General features: G+C 38.6%; 1 protein-coding gene across 4 annotated transcripts in view; it reads left to right on the forward strand.

The window, feature by feature from the left end:
* LOC310732036 (transcription initiation factor TFIID subunit 4) overlaps nt 1–21,974 on the forward strand; it is an 87,884-nt gene that overhangs the window by 52,924 nt on the left and 12,986 nt on the right. Inside the window, exon 15 of one of the 4 annotated variants that reach the window (XM_083552215.1) lies at nt 4,437–4,791. The exons of the other annotated variants lie outside the window; for them this stretch is intronic. Within the exon in view, the coding sequence (XP_083408341.1) occupies nt 4,437–4,478 (42 nt within the window). The 3' untranslated portion in view covers nt 4,479–4,791. Of the gene's footprint in view, nt 1–4,436; nt 4,792–21,974 lie in introns of those variants that run through there. 4 annotated transcript variants of the gene reach the window in all.

Consider the following 21,974-nt stretch of genomic DNA (forward strand, 5'->3'; position numbering starts at 1 on the left):
TCCAGGCAAAGCGGGCTCAGTTCTATAGCTACAATTAAAATCAACCTCCCTGCCAAAAAATAGAGAGCAAAAAAAAAGAGGGAGAGAAAAAAAACAGAGTGAGAGGGAGGGACGGAGGCGAAACACGGAACATCAAAGACAGATTGAAATGTGTAGTCAGTAATAAGAGCGGTCCAGTCGCCCCGCGGTGCTCCGCGCTCCCCTCCTTAATGAGAAATTTTGACCTCTGGTTTGTAAGTTAAACTTGGTAATCTCGGTTAATGAAGTAAATCAATCCCAACTCGGAGTGCGCACTTTCAGCTCGGCCGCTCCGGCTCTCCTCCTCGCGATTTTTCCCCTCCCACCACGGGCCGAGGTAAATGACCGGCTCGCTCAGACAAACAGGAGGACCACAGGGACTGCAGAGTGTGTGTGTGTGTGTGTGTGTGTGTGTGTGTGTGTGTGTGTTGTATTTCAGTCAAACGGTCTGTTCTGGTGTCGTATTTGAATAATCATATATTCAAATTCAAAAGCATATGATATTCAGAAAATCTGCATAAAATTATTCTGTTTATATATACACAGTCCAGGCATAACATTATGACATTATAACATTATAAGCTCTAAAGTGAATCTTCAATGTGAAGTGATTTTCTCTTTATCATGGCAGCTGTTAGTGGGTGGATTTATTTATCAGGCAGCGAGTGAACATTTTGTCCTCAAAGTTGACGTGTTAGAAGCAGGAGAAATGGGCAAGCATAAGGATTTGAGCGAGTCTGACAAATAGTGACGTCTAGACGTCTGGGTCAGAGCATCTCCAAAACTGCAGCTCTTGTGGGATGTTCCCGGTCTGCAGTAGTCAGTATTTATCAAAAGTGCTCCAAGGAAGAAACAGGCTCATTGATGCACGTGAGGAGCGAAGGCTGGACGTGCGGTCCGATCCGACAGACGAGCTCCTGAAGCTCAAACTGCTGAAGAAGTTCATGCTGTTGATGTTCGATCGATCACAACTGTCATATTGTTATGTCTGATTGTTGTATATATCAATAATAACACTGATAATAACGAAAGACTGGACATAATTAATGTCTCTTGTTTTTTGCTCATCCAATAAAACAGATCATCTCCTAAACATGGTCACGTGACCATCGTAACCCAACGCAGATAAATGTAATGAGAAAATATATTTTTTGTATAATATTAAAACAAACAAAACAGTATAGTGGCTATTTAGCTAATAGGTCAACTTTCATTTTCTGGTTAGTTTTTCATCGAAGGAACTTGAATGTAGTGCAGTAGATTACTGGGTTATGTTTGAGCACCTACAGTATGTAGTGAGCATATGTAGGTAATAGATTTGGGAAGAACATTTTTTAAAGAATAAAATAAAACATGATGTGCTGTAGGAAAATATTTAATACTTAGCTGGTGTGATGAAGCAAAGTTACTGTTTCTCCTCTAAAAAAAAGTGAATTTTTAGAATAAGAATTTGTGTTTTTATTATTTAAGACATTTTATTTTTTTATAATATGCACAAAAGCTTGTACTTGAATACGTCCTGCATTTATACTTACAGTTGTGAAAATTCCACCAAACAAACTTACTGTACATTATATCAGGTGTAAACAGTTGGTCCTGCTTTCCTGATTAAAAGAAAACAAAAAAAAAACCTCCTTCATCTTTACATTACAGCTTCTGTTTTTTTTTTTTACAAATCGCTGACAATTGAGACTCTTTCCATCAATAAATACGTTTATATAAATATCAACATTTTAGTAATTAATTTGTTTATATTTAAAACATCCATTATACAGGTCCCTGTGTAAGTTGTTAGTTGTAGCAGGTATTATTATAATATTATGCCATTTCCCTTATAGTCAGAACTAGTATTTATAATGAACTTGACCAATCAGATGAGAGGATTGTGTGTGTTGGAGTGTAATGTGTGTTAGTGTGTGCTGTGTACTAGTAGTGAAAGTGTGTAGTGTGTGGTTTTTGTTTTCAGTGAATTTTTGAATTTTTTTGGATTCAGTGACTTGAGGCTGTTCTTCTTTCAGTAAAAATACGAGATGTGTGTCCTTGGTTTCGAGAACGTAAGAAGGCGTGCAGGTCAATGTCACATTTTATCAGTGTTCCACAGTTTAGGGGGGAAAACTGACAGAAAACGACTGTCAGTTGTGTCAGACACACACACACACACACACACACACACACACACACACACACACACACACACACACACTGTGTGTTTAAATGATTGGGTTGCTTAGTATACAGTTAAACAATATATAGACAAATGTTTGTGGACACCTGATCATAAGATTACACTTTTGGACATCTCATTCCACATCTAATACTCATTTGTTGTTATCTTCAGTTTTTTTGGGAAGATGTTCCACTAGACTGTTGAGATAAAGTGCGATTCGTGCTCACAAGAGTGTTAGTCAGGGTAACTTTAAGTGTTCAAAAATACAGTATAGAATACAGCAGCTACACCATGTATCAAAATAAAATACTGTATTTTTGTATTTTAAAAATACTAAAAAATACTTTTACGAGGGAGCATGAAATTTCTTCGTAAATGTCTCTTCCAGCAATTGTCTTGTTTGATCTGTTACTTCACTATCACACCGACTCAGTTGATTAAGTAAACATTGTTTGATAGCAACAGCTTTTCTCTGGTCGAGTCACAAAATAAATCTGACATACGCAACCAGGTAACAGATCAAATATTCACATACATTTCCCTGTGATTTTCCAGATGAAGGTTAGTTTTAAAGTAACCAACAGTTTAATGTTGAACAGTTTGTGAATAAATCATAATTGTACACTTATTGAGATACTTGGTGTTTGGTGATGAAGGGCGACTTTCTTCACCACCTTCTTCTACATGGACCAATTTTCTGTTCTGATCTCAACAAGTCTGAGCGAAATACTGAGTAGGCACTAATCAGAGGCTGCATTTTTATGATGTCATTTTACAAAGTATTTTACAGTTTTTTTAAAACTACAAAAATACAAAAGTTTTTTCAAATACAAAATATTAAACATTTTCATGAACCCTATCACAAATTCCTATTTTATATTTGAAATACATATATTTTAAATACATGCATCATAAATACTGCCCATCCCTGGTGTTAGTAAAGTCAGGTACTGATGTAGGTGAGGTGAGGAGGTCTGGGGTGCAGTCACTGTTCACATTCATCACAAGAGGGTTGATGTCAGAGCTCTATAGCAGGAGATCTTCCACTCCAACCCATGTAAGGCAACTCGTCACTGCTGGAACAGGTTCAAAGACATCCTCTACAATCCTATTGTGTGCTTCATTTAGAACCAAATATGGCTGCAATGCTTTTTTGCATGTAGTAGATTAAAAAAAGCATTTATTTTTTTTCACTAATTGATGGGTTTTATTTTCCAAGGGTTCGAATGAACGTTCGGATATAATGCTCGAATAAACAAACAAACAACGCCTATATATTTAAATCATTAATAGGCAACACCCCTACTTCACAAATGAATTTAATGTTGAAAGAAATACGTTTGATTTTCTTTTAATTGGCGATTTTTGCCAAGTAACAAAAACTAAACTGAAAAAAAAAAAACGAAAAACAGGAAGCAGGCAGTTTCGGTTGAGTGGGTTTACAGCACGGACGTATATTACTGTTTAATTATAATACACATGAATAAAATGTTTAGCTGAAATATAGAAAATGTCTAAAAGGTTGTCAGTGGAGTATCTCTGTCTTTCTCTATCGTCCCCCCGAGGCGATGGTGTGGAAGGTTCTGGAAGCTGACGCGTCACACGGGAAATGGGCTCTTAGTGTTTTTAGTTTCCCCTGTGCTCATGTAGAGCACTTGGCCTGCGGCTCGGCCCGAACAATAGCTCTGTGTGTGTGTGTGTGTGTGTGTGTGTGTGTGTGTGTGTGTGTGTGTGTGTGTGTGTGTGTGTGTGTGTGTGTTTGTAAGGCCTGGAGGGCGGCCATTTTATGGAGGTGTGTGTGTGTGTGTGTGTGTGTGTGTGTGTGTGTGTGTATACACTGCTTTAATGAAGCCTAGCAGCACCGCCATTACACCAACAGCAGAACACACACCATTCTGTAACACACTCTGGTGTTGGATTGCTGCAGAAGAAAATGAAGCGTGCTCATTGTTTCGTTGAACGTTTACACGTGCGAGCCTCTGATTTCATGCTAAATATATGTACATAATCATACATTTGTACTAGGCTAATATTTTAGCGGCAGAGTTTAGATTAGACGCCTGGAATATTAGCATATTCATGCAGAACCAGGGATTTTTTATTTTTTTTGTCTTATTACAGCCTGGGAGACTTTGCCCTGAAATAACGGTTAAATATACAGTTTTGACAACAAAGTCGAGCCCGAGGCACTTGGAAGATACCAATCTTAAAGAAATTAATTACCTCCCTTGTTAATCTTGATATAATTAAGTTTGCGAGGAACGAAAGCCGCCGCAGTTTGCTCGCGCCGTAGAGTTGGCACCGCAGAGACGCCGCAGTAACCAGGGCCGGGTTTTCTCCATCCCGCTGGCTCCAAACCCACGAATCCATCACGAGCAGGAAAATCGGCGGGGAAAGGGAATGCTGGGATGTAGACGCCTCAGGGCTGCTGCAATCCACAATCTTCCTGTACACATAATCAATATTTTAATATTGCGCACAGCGTTAGAAGTCTTGTCGAAACTCAGCTTTGCACCGATGGAGTGACGTCCAGCAGGATCCTTATTACTTCAAACAAACAGGAAGTGTCGATGGGTCTGTAGGAGACGTGTGTGATCCCACAGGTCCCAACTAAATTTGTTTGCCAGCGGCAGAGGTGGCAAAAGTACACATTTTTCACTCAAGTGGAAATACAGATACTCGTGTTTTAAAAAACTGACTATAATTTTTTTGAAGTTTGTGCTCTGACGTGTACTTAAGTAAAAAGTAGCCTTTACTACTACCTGTTTCAGTGTCGCGTGTGGTAAATGTACACCACGTCGTATTAATATTAGGGCTGTCAATCGTTTCAAATATTTAATCACGAATAATAGCAACATTAAACGAAAATTAATCGTAAATTTTTATCCGTTCAAAATGTACCTTAAATTTATACTTTTTAAGTTTTCATTACTCTAATCCAGCGGTTCCCAAATTTTTTTCACCACGGACCAGTTTAATGGTGTGGAGGATAAATACAACACAATAAAATGATACGACCAGCAAAAATGTTGCTTTCATATGGATTACAGAATCAGAGTTGTTCAGGTTGTTTTATTTATTTGTCTGTGAAGAGAGATGGCAGAGAGCGCGTCTTGTCTGTTTTCTTTATTATGAAAAAACGTGTGTTGTGTTGCAGATTAAAATTTCACCTCTTTTTCATGTATTTATATGTAATAAAAATAGTCAAACAGAAATAGTTGCATTATTAAAATTAATGCCGTTTAAATGTATTTGCATTAATTTGAATTTGCTAAGTATTTATACTTCGTTACTTCCCACCACTTGCCGGCAGTCAGGGCCAAGTTTTATGGAGACAGCACATTTATTTACACATTTTAAGTAAAATATCAGATGGGAATCTAAAGTTACTCCTAAATATTTTAAATCAGACATTAACTCACAATAAATATAAGCACTAAAGACTTTCAGTACGTGTTGCTTGCTTCCTTAGTAGAAAAACATGAAACAAACTAGAGGTTTAAAATCCAAAGATATAGTGGATTTTACCGGTACCAATAGATTAAACCGATTAATCAAACAATAGTTTTTAAAATGGAAAGAAAAAAAAAACACTCCCTGCAAAATAGTACTGAACTTTATTGCAAAAAAAAAAAAAAAAACAACAGTACTGAATCATGAAATTGTGCTAAATGAAATAAATATATTTTTTAAATTATAAAAATGATAATTATTTCATGAATAAATTATATATAAAAAATAAAGCGCTCTCCGTGCAGCGCGCAGTCTCACTTGTAAAAACAAACAGCACGTGGCATCAGTGATTCACCTATAGAGGCCGCTGTTGTAATTACAGTGTGTATGTGACAAATAAGATTTGATTTGATTTGATTGATTTGAATTTCAGGAGTCAGTGGGACACCTGGAGTATCTAATTACGTATGTAGCTTCGATCTTTCACCGTAGGTGCTGAATAATTAATAGTACTCATAGGCCACGCCTCCTTTCCACCCCCAAGTTATTTCACTCAGTTCTCAACACTCTGTCCGTTCCTCTGGAGCTCTACATCGACGTCGTGGGTTGTTTACACGAACGCTGAAATCTGTTCCGTATAAATTGACTGGAAATTGAATATGACTTCACGTCTGTCACAATTTCAGCTCGGGATTCAGTGTACACGGTTTCAGTACGGAGCCTCTTGTTCTGTTATTCCATCTCGTTGTGATTGGTTCGAGCAGCTCTGTATTGTGACATTAGCACAGCGCTGTTGGATTTCATGTTACTATTTATTAAAGTTTGCCTCTTTTTTTTAGATTTTATTATTTTTGTCATCTGCGTTCTGCTGCCGGAAAGGTTGATGCCCGAGGGGCATATCGGAGTAAAAATGCTGCAAATGATATTTCATTAGGAGCTGGCAGAACAAGGGGGTGGGGAGGGTGTGTGGAATCGGAGACATTGAAATGTATAGGGTAGGCAAAATAAAGATGGCGACAGAACTGCCAACATAAACACTACTGATCTGCTTTGCAATGCGCTGATTTGATTTTTTTTTCTGACACATGAAAAATGAGGCTCAATTCGAGAGAAATTCAGTGCCTGAAGCGCAATTTAGATCTTCTTTCCAGCACATGGCGAGAAGTGAAACTGAGTAAAATGTGTTCTAACACATGTACATGAATGTAAGGCTTGCGGGATGTACATTTCCTCTTCGTGAAAAAATTCAATTTTAAAGTACTACAATTAAAAAATTGACAGTAAAATGAACACTGATTATTTTATTTGTTTCTAAAAAGTAGAAAAATGGATTCATTAAAGTTCATACTGCAAATACCCTATATTACCAAAAGTATTTATGTTCCATATCAACATCATTTCCTGATTTATTCTTATTTTTTTACTGCATTAAGATTCACTTTTATTTATTTATTATTATTTATTATTATAATTATTTTATATTATCCATTAATCTTCAGATAATTAACATAATACCTAGAAAAGCATTTATACTAATAGATATTAATCGTCACTACTGTCATGTGACACATAAAAGCCAGTACAGTCAGAGACCTTTTGGATATTTATATATATATATATATATATATATATATATATACAGTGAGGAAAATAAGTATTTGAACACGCTGCTATTTTGCAAGTTCTCCCACTTAGAAATCATGGAGGGGTCTGAAATTGTCATCGTAGGTGCATGTTCACTGTGAGAGACATAATCTAAAAAAAAAAAATCCAGAAATCACAATATATGATTTTTAAACTATTTATTTGTATGATACAGCTGCAAATAAGTATTTGAACACCTGTCTATCAGCTAGAATTCTGACCCTCAAAGACCTGTTAGTCTGCCTTTAAAATGTCCACCTCCACTACATTTATTATCCTAAATTAGATGCACCTGTTTGAGGTCGTTAGCTGCATAAAGACACCTGTCCACCCCATACAATCAGTAAGAATCCAACTACTAACATGGACAAGACCAAAGAGCTGTCCAAAGACACTAGGGACAAAATTGTACACCTCCACAAGGCTGGAAAGGGCTACGGGGAAATTGCCAAGCAGCTTGGTGAAAAAAGGTCCACTGTTGGAGCAATCATTAGAAAATGGAAGAAGCTAAACATGACTGTCAATCTCCCTCAGACTGGGGCTTCATGCAAGATCTCACCTCGTGGGGTCTCAATGATCCTAAGGAAGATGAGAAATCAGCCCAGAACTACACAGGAGGAGCTGATCAACGGCCTGAAAAGAGCTGGGACCACAGTTTCCAAGGTTACTGTTGGTAATACACTAAGACGTCATGGTTTGAAATCATGCATGGCACGGAAGGTTCCCCTGCTTAAACCAGCACATGTCCAGGCACATCTTAAGTTTGCCAATGACCATTTGGATGTTCCAGAGGAGTCATGGGAGAAAGTCATGTGGTCAGATGAGACCAAAATAGAACTTTTGGGTCATAATTCCACTAAACATGTTTGAAGGAAGAAAAATGATGAGTACCATCCCAAGAACACCATCCCTACTGTGAAGCATGGGGGTGGTAGCATCATGCTTTGGGGGTGTATTTCTGCACATGGGACAGGGCGACTGCACTGTATTAAGGAGAGGATGACCGGGGCCATGTATTGCGAGATTTTGGGGAACAACCTCCTTCCCTCAGTTAGAGCATTGAAGATGGGTCGAGGCTGGGTCTTCCAACATGACAATGACCTGAAGCACACAGCCAGGATAACCAAGAAGTGGCTCTGTAAGAAGCATATCAAGGTTCTGGCGTGGCCTAGCCAGTCTCCAGACCTAAACCCAATAGAGAATCTTTGGAGGGAGCTTAAAGTCCGTGTTTCCCAGTGTCAGGCCAGAAACCTGACTAATCTAGAGAAGATCTGTGTGGAGGAGTGGGCCAAAATCCCTCCTGCAGTGTGTGCAAACCTGGTGAAAAACTACAGGAAACGTTTGACCTCTGTAATTGCAAACAAAGGCTCCTGTACCAAATATTAACATTGACTTTCTCAGGTGTTCAAATACTTATTTGCAGCTGTATCATACAAATAAATAGTTTAAAAATCATATATTGTGATTTCTGGATTTTTTTTTTAGATTATGTCTCTCACAGTGGACATGCACCTCCGATGACAATTTCAGACTCCTCCATGATTTCTAAGTCGGAGAACTTGCAAAATAGTAGGGTGTTCAAATACTTATTTTCCTCACTGTATATATATATATATATATATATATATATATATATATATATATATATATATATATATATATATATATATATAATATATAAAATGTGTAAAGTTTCTTCCTGGATTAGTCTGTAAAAGTGGACATCTATTAGCATTGTTATAAAATATATAGTGTACGAAATTAAATATGCAAATTAAATAATCTGAATGTTGGATTTCAGTTTTATATCTAAATTTCAGGCAAAATGTCTCAGTTTAAATAATGAGCAGCTAAATATATAGTAATCTCAGGGAAAGTCCATGTTCTTAAAAACCTGCCTTTTTTTTTTTTTTTTTTTTTTTTTTAATGAATTTCAGTTTGATTAAAGTATGTAGCGCAAACCCTCACAGTCCTGAGAGTGACTTTAATCTTTAAGGCTTTTGGTTCTTTGAACATCTGTTTGCGGATGCTGTGGCTCCAGGTGGAGTCTAATCGAGTTTCCGTTTAAGGAACAGCGAAGGGTAAACTGAAAAATACTGAATTCACGCTAATATAACTGAAACATGCAGAAATAACTGCGCAAGAAGACTTTTGGAATGAAACAATTATAATCATTTAATGCAAAATTCACATTTTTAAACCATGACCGAAAACAATTTCTATTTCATTGATGATTATAAACTAGTACAAATTCACAAGATCTTCTGAGTGAATGTTTTTGAAATCTTCATTTGAGACTAATTTAAATGTTAATTTATTGGAAATAATCTGTGTGTTCACCATTTGCTTTATTTTCTTAATGTTGTAGTGTAATATATTTTAATGGTACTTCCAAGACACAGTGTTAATTACATTGGAACACAGAGGGCGCGATATTTGTGTGTTATTCGTATATGATTTCTCCTACAGCATATTGGTCAAGAATCTTGTTTGGGAAGTAAATTCATACAAATAATTTGACTTATACTGTATACATTTTAAATAGAAAGCAAAAAAAAGTAAAATCTCCTTGCGAGATATGTAATTTAACCATATTAATAGCACACCTTAGTTAAATTCTAGTTTTTGTTGTTATTACACCTTCATTATACATGCGTGTATGATAATGTCTCAACGTCTATGGCGGTAATTTTTTTCATTTATACAATGCTTTTTGATCTATAATAGAAAAGTCATGGTACACTATAGCACTATAGCACTATATCAGGTTACACTATATGGACTTTTCCAGCTATATGTGGTTTTTCTACAAACTGTTACTACAAAGTTGGTACCTCTGTGTCACCATGACAATGTAAAATTTTGAATGGCTTCCAAAGGAGGTTGAACCTCAACCCTATTGAACACCTTTTGGATGAATTGGAAAGCTGACTGCACCCCAGGTTTTCTCACCTCACCTACATCAGTACTTGCCTTTACTAACACCCTGGTGGCTGAATACGCACAAATCTTCACAAGCAGCTACAAAAATCTAGTGGAACATCTTCCCAGAAGAGTGGAGGTTAGGAAATGAGGGCTAAATGTGGAATGAAATGTTCAAAAAACATATACGAAGTACAAAGTGAAGTAGGAGGATAGCAGATTTTGCAGAAAACAAAGGGACCAAGCCATAATTTACCAACAAAATAACTCTTTGTAATTGTATGTATATGAGGATGATCTGTTATATATTCTTTATCCCTATTTAATACTCGTACTGTCTATATTGTCTCACAATGTCTTGTATAGTCTGTTTTGTCTTGTATAGTCCAATCTGAATGTATAGTGTAATTTAGGTCTGTACTTTTGAGAGTCACTAACAGCTGGAACCAAATTCCTTGTGTGTGCCAACACACTTATCCAATCAACCTGATTCTGATTCTAATTCTGATGATTTTGCTGAGCATTCAGTCACTTTTTACAACAAGATTTATAAAACCTATCGAGATACCTGGAAAAGCGGTGCATTTTATGCCACATCGTCTGGATCAAATGGTCATATTTCCTCATGCTGATTCTCATATAATCTGCAAAATGCAACAAGATAATTAGGATCAAGACCCTTAAATGTGATATTTCCTCACTATGTGTGTTTTTTATGTGTAAACCTGTGGTGTAAAAGTCAGCGCTTTAATTAGGCCATACTCTTCACTTTTTTGACCATGCTTAAAGGTACTCTTTACCCCTAAACCACTTCCTGATTATGAACGAACCCTGTGTGGTGTGGTAGATCATCTCATTTTCCCGTCTCTGCTCACGTCCATTCATTGTTTTTTTGCCTGACTGTGAGATTTCTGTCCATAAATCCATAAATGATGGTTCATATAACAGTTGGGAATGGATTAGACTTTCAGATGAATGATCTGTTCAATGTAAGCAATAGAAGGTCACATGACCATATCCCACATACATTATATATATTATATGGACTAAAGTATTGGGACACCTGATTTTCCCAGCCATTTGTGGTTCTTCAGCAAACTGTTACCACAAATTTGGAGACAAACAGTTGTATAGAATGTCTTTGGATGCAACAGCATTGCATTTTCCATTCACTTGAACTAGGAGACCCAAACCTGTAAAGCACTGTTGTACATAAATCCATCTGTTTTCTGATCCCTGTAGTGATCCTATGTTTCTTATAAAGTTTGGGATAGCCTTCTAGAAACATGCATAATCTGCTGACTGATATCATTAGGTCATGTGACCATATAGGCTTCACCTGAGCTGGGAACTTCCTTTTTTTTCATTTACATTAATGACATTTGGCAGATGCCCTTATCCAGAGCTACCCAGAGATTTTTTTTTTTTATATACAACTGAGCAGTTGAGGGTTAAGTGCCTTGCTCAAGGGCCCAGCAGTGGCAGCTTGGTGGTGCTGGGATTTGAACTCACAACCTTTCGTCAAACGTCTTAACCTCTGAGCCACCACTTTTCCCTAAAACTAACCTAAAATTCCAAAAGGAGTCGCTTTTATGACACGTCCTACCGTATATTTCAGAGTTTTGCATTTAAATTGCTTGGTTTTGGAAGAAAAGCTTTCCATTGTGCGTTTACATCTGCATCTGGTGTATAGATCCTGCTTTGTTGTAGTACAGATTTAAACAGCCAACCCCTCCTCCCATTTTTATTTATTTGTGTGTGTGTGTGTGTGTGTGTGTGTGTGTGTGTGTGTGTGTGTGTGTGTGTGTGTGTGTGTGTGTGTGTGTGTGTGTGTGTGTGTGGAAAAAAAGCCAGCCAGGCTAAAATTAGCCGAAAGAGAAGGGCTGAGAGTGAATAAACAGACGGGCCCATTAGCATGGATGGGTTATTGGCTTATTCGCCTCTTCTGAGGGCTGCCCATTAAAAGTGGTAATGTTCGCCCGCAGCGATGCCTCCAGGACCCGAAGGAGACCAGGGGAAGCGTATTTCACATGCATCAGACACCCGAATTAAATAGACCAATGTTCCCTAAAAAAGACTGAAGTACATCTCTTTCTGATGTGCGTCTCAGGCAAAAAATTCATTGATCTTGGAATGTCCCTTGGCAATTATAAAATATTAAACCAAGTCACACTTTTTGGCTCAGCTTAATTTCTCTCGCTCCCTCTAACACACACACACACACACACACACACACACAGTTCATTTCTTTCTTACTTTTGATCAATTTAATAAAAGAGAGAGAGAGAGAGAGAGAGAGAGAGAGAGAGAGAGAAACACTTCCTAATGGGGGAAAGTGTTCTGCAGCAGAGTGATGTTTGTACTGCATGATTCATGCGTCGCATTTATAATAAAATGTATAGAGGTCATCACTGGGACATTCATTTGTGCTACAGATTTGAGAAAGTGTGTAATCAGTGGTTAGAACAAGACTTCCTGAATAGCCATATTGCCCTAGTGTAGTTAGAAGGACTTGACATGTGATTCAAAATAAATACCTGTCTGTTTCTATGGCACTTGGCGCCAGGAAGTCCAACAGGAAATATCAGTTACGTTTAGATTTAATCATTATAATGACAAACCGCATCAATCAACATCAGGATTTATAACCCCCATATATAACTGCATGTAGTTTTATAATGAATTGGTTTTTGTGCAAAACGTCTGTCGTTGTAATATATGGTTGTTGTTTTTTTTCCAAATAGGAGTACTGACTTACAATAAAGGATTTTATTATTATTATTATTATTATTATTATTATTATTATTATTATTATTATTATTATTGTTATTATTATTATAATAAGTGAATGTGGTTCATGATGTTCTCTTAGTTTGTAGCTACACGCCTCTTCTGTTGTATCAGGCCAGTTCACATAATTGGTGCAATTCAGCAACAAAGCAATGCTTAGCTATGCACAATATACCAACCACCTTCCAAACCAGAGAATAGTTTACGCCCCCAATAATGTGTTCATCACCGGTCCTACAGTTTGGTGGTCTCTTTCTACTGGCAGGAGTGGAAATATAAATCAGATACACTTTACGGATTAACTGTTGGACTACAATCAGTAATTGTATATCTACAACATGGGGATTGAGTGTATTTATAAAAAGTTGTGAACGAAGGTTTCTTCTTTTTCTTTTTCTTCTTTTTTGGCTGCTACCGTTAGGGGTCACCACAGCAGATCATCCATCTCCATACTACTCTGTCCTCTACATCTGCCCCTTTTAAACCATCTACCTGAATGTCCTCCCTGACTACATACATAAACCTCCTTACTGGCCTTCCTCTTCTCCTCCTTCCTGGTGGCTCCATCCTCTGAATTTTTCTACCGATATACCCCATGCCCTACTCTGCACATGTCCAAACCATCACAATCTCGCATCCCTCACCTTGTCTCCAAAACGTCCTACATGTGCTGTCCCTCTAATAAACTCATTTCTAATCCTGACTTTCTCCAGCAAGAACCTCCACCTCTACAGACTCTTCTCAACCTGCTCCCTACTCTCACCACAAATCACAATATCATCCGTAAACATCATAGTTTATGGAGACTCCTGTCTGACCTCGTTCATCAACCTGTCCATCACCACTGCAAACAGGAAAGGACTCAGAGCCGATCCTTGATGCAGTCCACCTCCACCTTGAACCAGTCTGTCATGCACACTTCACTGCTGTCCTCATACATGTGGCTTGCTGTGCGATTGACAGTTGAGTTTTTAATCCGCTCATAAATAAAAAGGAACAACTGATTACTTAAAATGTAGTTGAGTAAAAAGGAAGATATTAGACTTTGAAATGTTAAAGTAAACGTCTCCTTAAATGGAAATACTTCAGTTAAGTACAAAAACTTGAAAAAGATACTTGAGTACATTAACGAATAACATTTACTTTGTTACTTTTCACTACTGCTATGAAGGCTAAACTTGCCACATTTAAAGCTTCAATAAAATCAATTATAACAGTATGGACAGGTAAACCGGTTTAATACTTGGGTGTCCAAATATTGTATATAATATTATATAAAAGTTTATAATTTTATAAATAATAATACATAATTTTTTATATATTATATATTAAGTGTACAAATTCCGAATAAAACTCAGAATCATATTTAGTTGTTTAGTTGTTTATAAGTTAAAGCTTAATGAAAAATACTGGTGGTGTTGCTGTTAGGGGCATTTATTTATTTCACTAGTATGATTTGGCTCCATTTCTTCCCCTAGAGTAAAACAGATCCAAATCTTTATAGCATGTCTTTTTTTCTAGCTAATCACATCATCATTTCCCAGTGATGAAGCCTTTCTACCCTGGTTGGAGTGGTCTCTTTTAAGATTGACTCCGCCCACATTTAAACGGATTGAAGAAAATGAAAGGGATGCAAATTAGATGAGACAACCTTCGCAGTCACTGGATCTCACCCGAACTCAGATGCTATTAGACAGCGCTATTTACTTCCATTATCAACCATCATCCGACGTGTAGGACCTATGACTGATTTGACAACTCGTAATGTAATTTTTTACTTCACCTGCACTATAGGGACAAACGTTTGTGGACATTTGGCATTTGTACGTGTTTTTTAAACATCCTATTCCACATTTTGTTTTAATTTCCTGTTGTATTAACTTTCACTTTTCTGGGAAGATGTTCTGGTAGATTTTGAAGTGTGCCTCTAGAGATTTGTGTTCATTTAGCCACAAGTCAGAGTTCAAATTCCTCCCAAAGGTGTTTAATAGGGTTGAAGGTCAGAGCATTCAGAGCATATAGCAGGCCACTCAAGATCTTCCACATCGTCCAACTCATGTTAAGCATATCTTTATGGAGCTGGCTTTGTGCAAAAGAATATTGTCATGCTGGAACAGGTTTGGGGAAAATTTCATGCTCCTGCATCCAAAGGCCTCCTATATTATTGTCTGCTTCCAAACTTGTGGATAAGAAGCCACATATGGCTGGAAAAATCAGGTGTCCTAATACTTTTGTATATACAGTGTAGTTTGCCGTCTCAGTGTTTATGCGGTGAGTCAGTGCTGATCCCACTCCTCCCTCCTCTCTTCCCTCTGTGCCTTTTGAGACTTGCCAGGCCTCTGTAGCTAATTGACCAAATAATTAAATTTAACTCTGATCTTAATAAATATATACAGCCAGCTGTTTGACAGGCTACACAGTTCATTAGAGCATGTGCTGTGTTTGTCATTTGGCTAATTAAGATTTAGAATCGATCTCCGGCTGCCCGGTGAGGGGGTTAGCAAGCCGTGCACGAGGGACTCGCATCTCTTTGTGCAGGAAACTCAAACATCCATTTCCTTGAGCTGGTGCGGCATGCTCGCTGCGGGATTCAGCGCACAAGCCTAATTACAGAGGCTTCTCTCCACCTCGTATCAGCAATCAGCGTGACTGCTGGGTCAGATCTCAATACTACAGCAATGTGAAAATTAGCCTGGTTTTTAATTCAAAACAACTCGAACTGACTGATTACTTTGTGGCATAATGATTCTATCATACACTATATGGACAGAGGTTTGTGGACCCCTGACCATATAATTGGTATGTGCCTTTTGGGCATCCCTTTGCACATTTAGTTCCCATTTCCTGTTATAATAACCTTCATGCTCTCGGGAAGATGTTTCACTAGATTTTGGAGTGTGCTTGTGGTGATTTGTCATCCTCATTCACCCGCAAGGGTGTTGGTGAAGTCAGGTACTGATGTTAGGTGAGATGTTCACTAGATTCCAAAGGTCTCTAAGGTCAGAGCTCTATTGCAGACCACTCAAGATCTTCCAACTTTGTGCACAGGGGTATTGTCATCTAGGTTTGGGTCTTCTACTTGAAGTGGAGGAAAGATTTAAAGAGATCCAATACCATTATGTGCTTCCAAACATATATATGACTGGAAAAGTCAGGTGTCCCAATAATTTTTTGTCCATATAAAAAGTATTTTACTGCTGAATGTGTAAAAAGATAGCAATATTAACCAACTTATCATTATTTTATAAAGTTTTTTCTTTCTTCCTGGGAGATGTGACAACTCATTTATTTTGCCCTAGAAATTGCTTTATTTTACTTTATGTCACAATAATGTTTTTTTAATTAGCAAATGCGAAAAAAACTCTACGACTAAAATGCACATTATAACATTATGAGCTGTGAAGTCAATTACACTGATCTCTTCATCATGGCACCTGTTAGTGGGTGGATTTATTTATTAGGCAGCGAGTGAACATTTTGTCCTTAAAGTTGACGTGTTTAGAAGCAGGAGAAATGGGCGAGCGTAAGGATTTGAGCGAGTCTGACAAATTGTGACGTCTAGACTTCTGGGTCAGAACATTTTCAAAACTGCAGCTCTTGTGGAATGTTCCTGGTCTGCAGTGGTCAGTATCAAAAGTGGTCCAAGGAAGGAACAGTGGTGAACCGGCGACAGGGTCATGAGCGGCCGAGGCTCATTGATGCACATGGGGAGCGAAGGCTGGTCCGTGTGGTCCGATCCAACAGACGAGCTCCTTTAGCTCAAACTGCTGAAGAAGTTCATGCTGTTAATACCTGATTTGCGCTAATTAATTGACACTAGTTAATTGCGTAAAACCACACCGCTTTGTCGTATGTCCTTCTGGTTGTCTTTGTTTTACGCTCAGGTTTCGAGCTTTGTGTCTGTTCTTTGTTTGTTTATAGTTTGTGTGTGCACTTCAAATGACAATTTTCTTCACTTACATCCACTTCCTGTTCATTAGGTCTATTATGTGAGAGTTGTATTCATAAATCTCTGGCATAATTTATATAGTCACCTTACCAAGCTACAGTGGAAGTTCAATACAATTCCATTTCATTTATTTGTATTTGTAGAGCACTTTTACCAATGAACATTGTCTCAGAGCAGCTTTATAGAGATAAAGAGGATTTAAAGTTGAATTATAAAAAGTTATATAAAATATATATACAGTGTTGGGCAGTATATAGTATCTACCGGTAACGCGGTACTTTTGACAGTAACTAATACTGTAACGCGTTACTTTTAAAAATAAGTTAACTTTGTTGCCGTTACCGTGTGGTGCGTTACCCGTTACTTTTTTAAATAAATGAATTGGGGCTGAAGTGTAGCCTACAGTCTAACCTGTTTACAGCAGAGACGCATTGTAGGATTCCCCTCTGTAAACACGAAGAAGACGTGCTGTGGGCGTGTCTCCGTTTATTCAGGTCTGTGCAGCAGTAATGGCGAGTCGAGGCAAGAGCAAGACGAGTTTCTCAAAGTGGAAATATGCTCATTATTTCACTTTAGTTGAGTATAAAGACAAAACATTTTTTTTTTGTCAAATGTAATGTGTCTTTCTGGTTCGAAGCTCGTATCTACTGCGATAAACAGCAACTCCAATCTGTTGAAGCTCCTCCAGGACCTCCATGCCTGAGGAGCTAGAAGCTAGAAGCTAACCCGGTGTTCTGTTTTACATTGTTGATAGTTTTCATACTTTAGCTGTGAAAGACACTTTTTCAAGAGCTCAACACAACAGCAGAAGCCACTTTAGTTTTTGATTGTGAATATATTATTCAGCTTGTTTTGTTATTTATTTCAGAAATCCTTGTGATATATTCAGTTTGTGCTGCTCTGACTTTAATAAAATAGGGTTTAAAAATGACTTTGTGTGTAAGTCAGTTTTGTGTTTGTAGACCATAACACATAAAAGGGCATTAATGGGAACATTAGAGAAGGTTCTTTAAAAAAGTAACTAAAAAGTTATATATATATATATAACTTTTTAGTTACTTTTTTATATAAGGCTTATATGTTCGTTCCAGATAATTGTAATTGTTAATCCCTAATGAGCAAACCAGTGGCAAATGTGGCAAGAAAAACCTCCCTGGGAAGTTGGAGCTTAGTTGGAAAATTGGATTTCTGTTTAAAAGATTGTGAGTTCAAATAACCACAGTTTTGGTCCCTTAAACAATGAAAATGTAATGAAAATGTAAGAGAGCCGTACAACAGGATAGTGATGGCTTATTGGTTGAGATGTTGGACTTCTGATTGGAACGTTGTCTGTTCAATTCCCAGCTCTGCCAAGCTGCCACTGTTGGGCCCTTAAACACGACCCTTAACATAATTAAAGGGTGTCTGCCAAATGCCACGAAGACAAATGTCACCATTAAACGTGCCGAGAGAAGCAAAAAAGCCAGACGTAATAGGATCGTATTATTTAGCTACTGTATGAAGACCAAATTCAGAGCAAAAACATAAAATTTTAAATTATGCCTATTTACATGATGAGCTTTATGTAAAATGGTCAATTCTGATTGGTCAGAATGAAGGTGTGCATTATTTTAGAAGAACGTCTTGGATGTAACATGAGCGATCGGTTTATATCAAAGACGGCCCACACTAGATATGCCATATGGGAAAAGGGAAAAAGGGAAAAATGGCATTTGGAAAAACTTTTGTAAAATAAGGATCGGATTCATGTCTCTCATTTAAAGTTTACTGAATAGCTGCATTAGGACTTGGACTAGTCTTCTATTTATTTACATGTATTCAATTTTTTATATACCCCAGCTTATTAGATACACTGTATGGACAAAGGTATTGGGGCACACACAAAAAGTATGAGCTCCACTCTCTGAAATCTAGTGGAACATCTTCCCAGAAGAGTGGCTGGTATTATATTAGGAAATAAGGACTAAATGTGGTATGGGATGTTCTAAAAGTACGCGGTGGTATCAGACAGTTTCGAGGCTAGTTTTGTAACACGCCAACAGATGGCAGCACAAGGCTGCACGCACAGTCACAGGGAGCACCGACCTTTATAAGTCGGTGCGCCAAAAGACTTTGTCTGCTTGTCACATGTACATTACAGCACAGTGAAATTTCTTCTTTGCATATCCCAACATTGTTAGAAAGTTGGGGTCAGTCATGATACAGTCGCTCTGGATCACAGAGCATTAAAAGCCTTGCTCAAGAGCCCCAAAAGTGGCAGCTTGGCGATACCAGGGCTTGAACCCCCAACCTTCTGATCAGTAACCCAAAGACCACTGAGTGTGTGGGTGTAAAATGTTTTGTCCACATTTAGGACAGCATCAATGCATTCAAAAGCATTTAATCTTAGCAAGTCAGACTTCCAGATTCGTGTGTCTCGTCCAGCACAGAGGCGGAGCAGCCACATTCCAAAGTCTCATCATGCATTACTGCTCCTGACGCTAATTACGAGCTTTTCTGCACATCCAAATCCGTACGCGTTACAAATGACTGCGCCCTGAGTTTCTCTGTCTGTCACGTCTCGGCGTGATGGAGCAGGGCATGTATTTTTTAAAGGCGGTATGAATTATGTATCTGGGCAGGGCTGTAATGAAGCGGGCTGACTGATGGCGCTGCTGAAACGGGAATCTGCTCTCTTCCTCATCAGTCGTGCGACTCGTTACACACCACAACTGTTTATCGTCTGACTAGTCTGTAAAGCCTGAGTGTGTGTGTGTGTGTGTGTGTGTGTGTGTGTGTGTGTGTGTGTGTGTGTGTGTGTGTGTTTGTTGGGGTGGGCGAGGGGGGGGGGTGTTTACGCTCTGCAGCTCACACGTACACGTACATGGACCATGTGGAATGGAGTAAACAGATGTCACTTGCCTTACACACACACACACACACACACACACACACACACACACACACATATCTACTGAGAGGTCTGCACACCAACCATTTCTTCCCAATCTTAAGCTCTATTCAATACAGACTACAATACCCCATGGGCATAAGTATTGGGACACGTGACTTCTCCCGCTATATGTGGTTCTTTTGTGTATCGCACAAAGCCAGCTCCATGAAGATATGGTTTAGATGGGTTGGCATGGAAGATCTTCTGCTATTATTCGTTCCCCGTTTGGGGACAGTAAAGCGGAAGAAGCCAAAAGAAGAAGAAGAAGAAGTTTGGGCACAATGAAGTGCATTTCATTTCAGAGTTCTAAACCCTATTGAACAACTTTGGAATGAATGCTAACTGCACCCCAGGCCTCCTCGCCTCACTTACATCAGTACCCGACTTTACTAAAACCCTTGTAGCTAAAAAATCTCTAATCTCCACAAAATCTAGAGGAAGATCTTCCCAGAGAGCTATTATAACAGGAAATGATGTGGAATTGGATGCTCAAAAAGCAACTAATCTTGTAGTCAGGTGTCCGTAAACATTCGAATAAGTATATGGAACGATGGTAGCACATTTTTTGGAATGATTATCAGCAATAAGACTTCAGACTGATCCTGTCCCAAGATTTTGATCCGTTCTGTTATAAAAGAAGCTTGTAAAGTAGAAACCCAAAAAGTAGTCACCTGGTCATGGTCTGATCTTCAGTTGTCCAGTTTGCCTGAATCTGTGTAGCCTCAGCTTTCTGCTCTTGTCAGACACGAGTGGAAGCAGATGTGGTCGTCAGCTGCTGTAGACAATCCGCCTCCAGGTGTGACGCGGTGTTCGGTCTGAGATGCTTTTCTGCTAAACAAAGCATTATTCGTTAACGTAACCATTCTGTCCATTTTGGCAAGTCACCTCGGTTTTCTTTGGTAGCGTGTGTGTGCCATTTCTTTGCATCCAGCTCAAAAATGTATTTCATGCAAAATATAATTATTAGACGAGTGGCACAGGGACACAGCGGGTAGCATCGCATCCTTGCAGCTCCAGGGTTCCGGTCTTGAGCTCAGGTTACTATCCATGTAGAGCTTTCCTCAGGTCTCCTCATGTCCCCATGTGTTGGTGTAGGTTTCCTCTGGAGTCTCTGGTTTCCTCCTACCTCCTGAAAATATCCTATGGGTGGATGGTTGGTGCTAAATTGCTGCTCTGGGTTGAATTTACAATTCAACCCAATTTCTTCCATTTGGGAAATGTAGTCATTTCAATGTGTGTGTTTTAATGTGATTTCAATGTGTGTTTTTTCCGCAGAGGCCTCAGTGAATGTGGTGTTGCTGTAGGTGTATTTGTGCTGTATTGCCTTCAGCTTTGTACCTCAGGTGGAGAAACACGTTCTCACTGCGTTATCTAAACTCTGGTAAATTTACAACAATCAACATTCATGATAATTAAAGTTAAATGTAGATAAGGTTTTACACACACACACACACACACACACACATACACACACGGCTAATTTTAGGTATAGCTAAAAGCGATGCCTGTGAGCTCTTTGCCAAGGCAACTGCTATTTTCTCAAGTAACACTGAACAATCCTAGCACGAGTGTTACGCTTCAACTAAATCCGGCAGCGTTTTTATTTTCTGACGCGTATCTGGCGGTCTGAACCGGACTCTGGGAAGCGCTGGATCTGCGTATTCTTTTCTTCTGCTGCTTGGCGTCGGAACGTCAATGGAAAAACCAAAGCATTTCTGGGAAACGACGTGCGACGCGGCGCTTGCCAAAACCATCAGAAACACTTACTCACACAGAGTGCGTGTGTGTTTCCTGGTATTTTTCTGAGATATTGAATTTAAAATCGTCTGCCTTCGGAAGCCAGCGGGACTCGAGAGTTGTAACGAACGTCTCAGGAGGTGCACGAGGAGCTCAGAGAGACGCAAAAGAACGCATGCGAAACGGAACCGAGAGAGCGGCAGAGATCAATACAGTTTGTGTGTATACTTTATTCATCAAGAGTGAGCGTTTTCACTTCGCTACGAAGAGTTTTTAGGGCAGATTTGACAGCTCTGGGTTCGAGACTCGTCACGAACAGATGGGAGTTCAGTCTTTATACTCAGAAAGACCCCATTACTTGT

This window comes from Silurus aristotelis (genome assembly GCF_946808225.1).
Source record: "Silurus aristotelis genome assembly, chromosome: 10".
NCBI lineage: Eukaryota > Metazoa > Chordata > Actinopteri > Siluriformes > Siluridae > Silurus > Silurus aristotelis.